Here is an 8,430-nt window from a genome sequence, read left to right as displayed (position 1 = left end):
TTATACAGAAGAAGCTAGACTACAAGTATCAGCTTTAGCTTGACTATTATTAATATTAACAATAATACCTTGCGCAATAACAGCGAGATCATCAGTACCCCCAGCCCAAGCTGAAATTTTTCCCATAGGAAGAGTTTCCACCACATGCTCAAGCGCATAAAAATCCACCAAATCGTATGTCAATGATTGAGCAAGACGAAGTACTAATTCACGTACTTTAAGCGATACATTGTCATCAATAAATTTAACAACCGATTCCTGGACTTTTAACTCCAGCAAATACTTTCTTCCTTCAGTATTCAGGCTGACATTGTACAAAATCATCAAAACGACTCTAAAAATTGCATTTTTAATAGTACACATCATACACTTGAAAAATTTTTAGACCGCGGTGTAATGTGAATTATTTGGTGTTAAATTTTTAATACTGCCGGTGTTAAAATCACACGACACAAGGTGTTAAATTTTGGACGGTGGGAATTAGAACGTTAACACCATCGGTGTAAATGTATGTTCTTTATTAAAACTTTTCGATTACTTTGACACTCGGTATTCAATTTTTATTTTAAAAATAATCTACACCAATAATAATAATAATAATATACTAGTGCTGCAGCTTATTTATGTATTATTTTATTATTTTTCATGACAGATTTTATTATTGGACAACATTTGAAGTAATAACTCCGCACGGTGTAAAAAATACTCATAATGCGTTAAAAGTACACCATTTGACATTTCACACCGTCAATTCACACCGTACAAACCGTGTAAAATCTTCGGGGATCATTTTCAATGTACTGTAAAAAATTTTTGGTGTAAAAATGGTCCCCGAGAACTTTACACGCTTGTGTAGTGTAAAATAACGATGTAATAAATTACTTGGTGTAAATTATCCATCCGTGTAATTTTAACACGGTGTAATCTACCTTTTTTACACCATTCCGTGTTACTCGTTAGAAAATTTATTTTATCTAGTCATTAAATAGTATTTTTAACATGACAATATTTTTATGATTATTTTTTTCAACGCTAAATTATCATAAATTTCACATTAACACGCTTGTCGATGTAAAAGTTAATTTGCACCGCCTAAATTTAACACAATAGTTGGTGTAATTTTCACACAAAGTTTTTACACCGAGTTCAAAAATTTTTTCCCGTGTAATTACAATGAAAATATATGTTAATATACTTACTGAGCAAGAGATTCGCCAGTTTCGCCAGCCAATGATCCCAGTACTTTTATCAATTGTTTAATAAATTCCTTACCATCTTCAAAACTTAATAAAAACTGGCGCCCAAATCCATTTGATGTTAAATTCGCAATGGTGCCGAGTAAGGACATCACAAATTCAGTGGTATCATTTTTTAATGGAGGTAAATTTGGAGAAAACGTATCGATAAATGACAAAAATGTTGTGTTGGTTATCGATATTAATTTGCATACACTATCTTGTTTCTAAAATATATATTATAAATTATTAATTTCGTGGCCAATAAAATTAATTTACTTTAGGGTCAACGTACTTCAGTTAACCAGCAATTTATTAATTGCGGATACTTCGATGACTTCCATAACAAACTTGATAATGTTGCACCTAAATTTGTACAATAATTACTTTGCTCATCAGTTTGTGAAAGTAAATTTATTATTTCTTGCTCGCATTCTTCTATTTGTTTCTGCTGCTTTTGGTATTTTAAAAATAAATCGCCGTAACTTTTTTGCAGCTGCGATAATTTTTCTTCATTCTCTGTATAAATTTTAAATAATTATATAAGACTTGAGACACGGGGTTTGACAATTGATGAATTGAAATTGAATCAGTAGAAATTTTTGAAATTAAAATTTATAAATAATTTAATTAAAGAGATTGAGTCTGTAATTTATTTAAAAATTAAAGATATTTTTTTTTAAGTTTTGAATTAATATTATAGGTAAACTATCAAAAATATGATAAAAATGAATAAAAACATTTTTGTAGAAAATTAAATTTTCTATAAAAAAGGTCTCTTGTAATTTTTATGTAATTATGATATTTTAGAAGATATAATAATTTGAAATATCTTGTAATTTATGGAGTATTTAGAAAAATTCACTCAATTTTTTTCTCTTTGAATTTTTAAAAATTAATATTATGGGTAAACTATCGAAAATATGATAAAAATGAATAAGACTATTTTTGTATAAAATTCAATTCTCTATAAGAAAAGTCTTCAGTAATTTTTGTGTAATCACGTTATTTTAGAAAATAGAAGTATTTGAAACATCTTGTAATTTATTGAATATTTGAAAAAATTTTATCCATTTCTTTGGGTTCTAGAAAACAAAAAATTTTAATATTTCCCGCCAAGTAACAAAAAGTTAAAAATATCTCCTGTACCAATATATCATCAGTTTTATTTCTGAAAATTCAAAAATATTCATCTAATGGCCCCATAAACTTTTTAAGTCTCAATAAAATAAATTTCAAAATATCTTTTCATCCACCCCTTTAGCTTTTACATAAAATTATTTCTACTTCTAAAACTAAACTCCGTCACCTCGTTTCGAATTAATCAAAGTATCAATCAGCAATTGATTATTCTTAGTCAGCTCATAAAATCCAGATCTTATTTTATCAATTTCCCTATCAATCGCCGGGTCTAGTAACAGCTTCGGAAAATTTTCAACACAAACCTCCAAATTTTTTTGTGTCCTCGCAATATTATTCATAATAATATCCTGTAAAAAACAAATATAAATCATTAATCATTAATAATTAGCATCAATAAGTTTCATAATCATAACCTATACTCACAAAATTATCTTGTATTTTATCAAAACCGCCTTCCATTTTAAATAAATAACGATATAAATTAAAACATTAATTAATCTTTATAAAATACGAACAAATTAATTAAATAATTATTCTATTTAATTGTCATTAATTAATTAATAAGTCATTAATAATCACTCTTGACATTTAATTTCAAATTTTCACAATTTGGTACAAAAAATTTAAATCCGTACCGCCTAAAATTTACAGCGTCCTCTATTTTTGAATTCAATATTTTACGCGGGAAAATTTAAATCTATTATAATTAAATTATAAAAAAAAAAGTTACTAACCAGTAAAAAAAAATGTATGAACTATCAAGTATACTAATGCTAATTAAAATTGAATCAAAGTAAACAGATCTTAGTACTTATCTCGATGGTTAATAATTTTTAATTAATATCAATATAAATTAAAATAAAAGATAATTAACTAATAAAAAATATAAATGGAAATCGATTTTTTAATGATTTCTGTCTGCCGTAAATATTTGCGTGTATTAAGTGTACGCACCGCATTTTACTTAAGTTTCTTGTTGATTGATAATTAATTTTTTTTATCAATGTTGATATTAACAAGTAATTAGTCAGTATACGTGACAATTGATACAATTTTTTTTTTTTTTTAATTATTTACATTTTTTAGAAAAATTAAAATTTCCCGGGTATTTGGTGGGCGTTTAATATATATATATATATACATACCCGCCACCCAGAGTACTCTGATGCTTTTTCCGCACATGAAATTAACATTAATTTCTATTGGTTAATGATCGATTTGAAATACTAAGATGTGTTTCACTTAAATTTTACTTGTATCACTACACTGATAATTAATACATTTTTTTAAATTTGGTATTTTACTTTTTTTCTACTATTCAAATTCAATTATGAATTTAAATTTTCCCGGGTATATTTCAAGCGCCCCAGTTCGCCGAGCAGAGAATCCGAACCGACCAACAGTGCTCCGTGGTGGGGGTTCCAAACACACCAATTCTATTGGTTACAAAAAACTCCCGCCATTTAAAATTTACGGCCATTCTGAACCGAATTTACGAACACATTTTACGCCATTGCAGTGACGCGCACTCGCGTGGCTTGGACGCATTTATTTTACGAACACTTTTCTACTAAAATTACTAAGCGTCCATACTATTTCTAACTATATATATATAAATACATAGTACACATTATACATATATATATAAATATATAGTACAGTACAAGCACAAGCCCAAAAAAACACAGCTTTAATTATAACCTCAAGCTTGAGTTCTCGTGTCGTTTACAAGCCAAAAAAAAAAGAAATTAAATATTTAACATCCTCATTGCAATATGTAAGTACTCATTACATCTACTTATCGCTTATTACTTCTTTAAAAATCTATATATTTATTTAATAAATGAGGCTCAGCCAAATTCAAATAAATAAATTTGTATAACCCGCGTTTAGTTTTTTTTTTATTCAAAATTCAAAAATAAACTGGAGTTTAAAATTGTTTTTTAATTATCTACTTAATAATAATAATTTAAGTGTAATTATAATTTATTACAGAGTAAGAAAATATTTAAATAATAAAATTAATTGAGATGAAATTCATGGCGGGAGAACAAGTTCTGGCAAAGCCACCAAATATTGATGAGTTCAAAAAAGGTAAAATTCTAATTGCTAGAGGTGATAAATATGTTATACAATTCGAAGGTGGTAAAGAGCATACAGTACTGGCAAACAATATACAGGTAATTCATATATTTATATATTTTTTTTTTGCTGATTTATGATGATACTGAAGTTAGCCGACGTCAACTAATTTTTGGATTTTTTTAAAAACGATAATTTATAAAAAAAAAAAATATATTTTAAAAAATTGCACTTGTAGTTTTTTTTTTTATTTTCTATATGTGCATTTTTTTTATTTTATTTTATTTTTGTTTTTTGTGATTGATTTGTATAAAAAACCGTAAATTGTTAGCTTCAGAATGATGATTTATGAGATCGTTAATTTTGAATATTTAACAGCCGGAAAGACCATCTAGGGGTACAACGAGAACGATCAGGGGAAAATTATACAAAAGCCCGTTGAGAAAATCTCCGGCACGTAAATCTCCAAGCCGAAGATCACCTGGACGTTCTCCTAGTCGACGGTCTCCGGGTCGTTCACCTGGAAGGCCTAAACGCCCGCTAAAGATAACATCCAAACGATCTGATGACGAAAAAAGTGAGTTGTTTGATCAGCGATTTTTGTTGGGCAATTGGATGCTTGAGTAATTTAACACTTAAGTAAATATAAGATAGTTATGTTCGTTTAATTTTTTTTTAAGTCTGATCTGATTTTAATTAATTATCGGGTTAATTTTTTTTTTTTTTAGAAAAATAACTGATGGGTTTTAACTCTTATTTTTTAATTAAAATTTATTGATGACAAGTTTAATTATCATAGAATAGATTTTATAAAAAATATTTTGAATTTTTAAATGGAAATTTGCGGCAAAAAATTTTTTAGACCGCAAATTTTTGAGAAAAGTAAAAATTTGATAATTTGTGATGACTAAAAAAATAAAATAAATTTAATTTTAATCATTTGCTGCTAATTAAAAATGAGATTTTTCCTTGTGATTAAAAAAAAAAGTTAACTAACAATTAAATCCCACGCTTCTAACAAAACAGCTAAAAAAAATTACTCCTCTATAAAAATAGGCTTCAAAACAGATTCCCAGAGTACGATGAGTGAATCCGATGACATATCCGAGCTTATTCCTCTGCAATCTCGTCTGAAAGACCAGCAAGGAACCACAGCAACACGGCGGTCAGTTCGCATCCTAAATAATCTCATGAAAGAGTCTTCAGTAAATCTCCGTGGTATCGATCGCGCAGTATCGCTACCTGTTGAACGCAAGACAATTATGTATGAATACCTCGCTGACACTAAAGAACGTGGATTTTCTGTTCAACGTGAACCCGTAAGTATTTGAATTCCCATTAAAGGGAACACTGGTGTGATCGTCTGAAAAAACGATGATTTTTGGTAATTTTTTTAAAGAAAACTGCAAAGAATATTATAATGATTATGCAAAAAAAAAATGATTTTTTCAAAATTTCACACTAGTAGTCCCCCTTAATTATTAACTAAATAAATCAATCAATTAATAAATTAATTAATTATTATTCCAGGATATCCAAAAGTTATATTACGAAGAAGAAGTTCTTCCCGACTCATCAACAACAGATAAAATAAAAAAACAGGAAAAAACATTGGAAATAGAACTTGTTAGCAAACCGCAAGAATGGTTTGGATGGATCGGCGCAATGCTTAATATTATTTTACTTCCTTGCGCAGTATTATTACCACAAATAGCTTGTCATAATAACAAGTGTCTTCTTGCTGGTTTCAAAGTGCCAAGTAAGCTTCAAACTTATTTCAATGGATATGTCGCATTAGCATACGGAGCTTTTCTTGTTCTCGTTGCTGCGCTATCATTTCTACCAATTGGTCGAGCCGTTGATGGGATGCAAATGAGAAGCGGAAGACTACAGTACCGACTTAATGGTAATTATTTGTTGCTTTTAATTGATGATGATAATGATAATTAATAACATAACTTATTACATCCAAGTATTTAAATAATTATAGGTCTTTACATCGCATTGATTGTCTTGATAACTTTCAAACTTGGTGACTACTTCGGCTACGACACAGTTGATTTACTTATGAAAAATCTTTTACGTCTGTCAGTACTGTCCTGGATCACTGGATTAATTTTGTCAGTAATTTTGTACATAAAAGGCGGGAAAATTCCCCTGTCAACTGCGAATATTTATGGATCTACTGGAAATCATATTTACGACTACTGGCAAGGAAGGGAAATAAATCCGCGAGTTGCTAAACTGGATGTTAAACTTTTTTTAACTAGGATAAGTCTTATTGGGACTTTGATGATAAACATGGCGGTAATTTTAAAAAGCGCGGAAACTGTGGAATTTAATTTTGGAGACTTTAAAGATTTGGCGGCACTCAAATCTCTTGGAAATTTAAATTTTACTGTAATAATTGTTTGTATTATGCAAATGTTTTATTGTTTTGACGGTTTGCTATTTGAGGAAACAAATTTGACAAGCTTTAGAGTATTGTATGAAGGTACGGGTTACATGACATGCGTTGCTAGTTTACTTTATCCATTTTTAATAACTTTGGGACCTAGATATTTATTGGCGCAACAAGTGTAAGTATTTAGCCGTTAATTCATTTATTTAATTGGTAAATTTTTTTTAAATTAATTATTTTTATTTACTTTTAGAAATAAGTCCGCTTATGTATTGGCGCCTTTAGTGTTGGCCTTTTTAATTGGTTACGTTCTTTACCGTTGGAGTAATTTACAAAAACATCATTTCCGTTTAAATCCATACTCACAGGAATCATTACGTAAGTTTTTTTTTTATTATTTTTAATTGATTTAAACAAATTAATAATAAACTTATTGTAGATGAATGATAAGTAAGTGAAGAATTTTAAATTTTATTTAATTATATTTTTTTTAAATTACATTTTTAACTGAACCGAAGCTTCTGCTCCGAATGGTCAATGTGAAATATTTTATGATATAAAAATAATTATATCATAAAAATAAATGAATTAAAATATGTAAACAATAGAGTGCTCCAAAAAAAATCGTTTTTTTTAAGCGATCTAATTAACAAACAATTAACTAATCAATAAAAAAAAATTTCTAGGTCTTGAAACAATACCGACAGACAAAGGAAAAAAATTAATAGTATCCGGATTCTGGGGAAAAGTCCGGCACCCAAATTATTTTGGAGATATAATAATGAACTGGGCAATGGTTCTCGTTGAGACAAACACCAACGTCTTGCTTTACTGGTCAGCGATATGTTGTACCATCGTCCTTGTTCATCGCGCACTTCGCGATAACGCGCGTTGTCATAAACGTTACGGCGCAGCCTGGGAAAATTATTGTTCGCGCGTTAAATCATTATTATTACAGCGTATTTTTTAAATTATTTAATATTTTTTTTATCACCCACGGCCTTCTTAATTGATCAAACGAAATTAATGAATCTCATAAAATATTCAAATTCATAAATTAACATAAATTGTAATTATTTTTTTAGACGATCAAAATTATTCTCTTTTTCTTTTTAATTATAAATACAAAAAAAAAATTCTAGATAAATTATTTTTTCATTAATTATAAATTTAGTTGAATCCAATGCAATTACATGACAATTAATTACATGATTAATGTAATGCGTTGATATTAATTTTTATATCTTGAAATTTTCTAATTTATATAATGATAATAATAATTAGTTTTATTATTATCATATTATTTAATTAAGAACAAATTACTTACACAAATTAATGAGTAATTTTATTAGTAATTAATTATACATATATATATTAATATAAACATATTTTTTTGTTTAGAAAAATGACAAACAAACATCTCATTAAATTATAAGAATTCATAAATTTATAATTAATTAATAATTATTGGGTGTAATTTAGTAAGTGATAATTATAATTATAATGATAAATGATAAGTATATTAATTGATAGAAATTGAAATTATAAATTTTATACATTTTTAATTGT

The 8,430-nt window shown here is 27.7% G+C and overlaps 2 protein-coding genes across 3 annotated transcripts; one reads left to right on the top strand and one right to left on the bottom strand.

Annotated features, from left to right (window-relative positions):
* LOC103577647 (heat shock factor 2-binding protein) lies at positions 1 to 2,938 on the bottom strand. The gene is made up of 5 exons (XM_008558388.2): positions 2,802 to 2,938; positions 2,545 to 2,725; positions 1,531 to 1,754; positions 1,200 to 1,462; positions 1 to 334 (listed from the first exon to the last, which is right to left on the bottom strand). The coding sequence occupies exons 1-5, from the start codon at positions 2,835 to 2,837 to the stop codon at positions 1 to 3; spliced, it is 1,038 nt and encodes a 345-aa protein (XP_008556610.1). The 5' UTR covers positions 2,838 to 2,938.
* A 968-nt stretch (positions 2,939 to 3,906) lies between these two features.
* On the top strand, positions 3,907 to 8,120 carry LOC103577613 (delta(14)-sterol reductase TM7SF2). Of its 2 annotated transcripts, none has more exons than XM_053740059.1 (8): positions 3,907 to 4,155; positions 4,374 to 4,558; positions 4,839 to 5,037; positions 5,529 to 5,779; positions 5,991 to 6,366; positions 6,451 to 7,039; positions 7,115 to 7,239; positions 7,548 to 8,120. In XM_053740059.1, exons 2-8 carry the CDS (start codon positions 4,409 to 4,411, stop codon positions 7,829 to 7,831), a joined length of 1,974 nt encoding a protein of 657 aa, XP_053596034.1. In that variant the 5' UTR covers positions 3,907 to 4,155; positions 4,374 to 4,408; the 3' UTR covers positions 7,832 to 8,120. The 2 variants fall into 2 exon arrangements, with proteins under 2 accessions (XP_053596034.1, XP_008556557.1); XM_008558335.3 differs by having other exon boundaries at positions 5,517 to 5,779; positions 7,548 to 8,117.
* The last annotated feature ends 310 nt before the right edge of the window (positions 8,121 to 8,430 follow it).

Source organism: Microplitis demolitor, chromosome 6 (genome assembly GCF_026212275.2).
Source record: "Microplitis demolitor isolate Queensland-Clemson2020A chromosome 6, iyMicDemo2.1a, whole genome shotgun sequence".
Classification (NCBI taxonomy): Eukaryota; Metazoa; Arthropoda; class Insecta; order Hymenoptera; family Braconidae; genus Microplitis; species Microplitis demolitor.
This window is presented reverse-complemented; position numbering and strand designations above follow the sequence as displayed.

What these genes read in the sequence shown, in the direction of transcription:
- LOC103577647 (XM_008558388.2), bottom strand. Translation starts at nt 2,837, where the DNA reads ATGGAAGGCGGTTTTGATAAAATACAAGATAATTTT. An exon ending in TAAATTGCTGGTTAACTGAA is followed by an intron (nt 1,463 to 1,530) that starts GTACGTTGACCC and finishes TATATATTTTAG; the next exon opens with AAACAAGATAGTGTATGCAA. An exon ending in ACTGGCGAATCTCTTGCTCA is followed by an intron (nt 335 to 1,199) that starts GTAAGTATATTA and finishes TGCAATTTTTAG; the next exon opens with AGTCGTTTTGATGATTTTGT.
- LOC103577613 (XM_008558335.3), top strand. Translation starts at nt 4,409, where the DNA reads ATGAAATTCATGGCGGGAGAACAAGTTCTGGCAAAGCCACCAAATATT. An exon ending in ACTACAGTACCGACTTAATG is followed by an intron (nt 6,367 to 6,450) that starts GTAATTATTTGT and finishes AAATAATTATAG; the next exon opens with GTCTTTACATCGCATTGATT. An exon ending in ATACTCACAGGAATCATTAC is followed by an intron (nt 7,240 to 7,547) that starts GTAAGTTTTTTT and finishes AAAAATTTCTAG; the next exon opens with GTCTTGAAACAATACCGACA.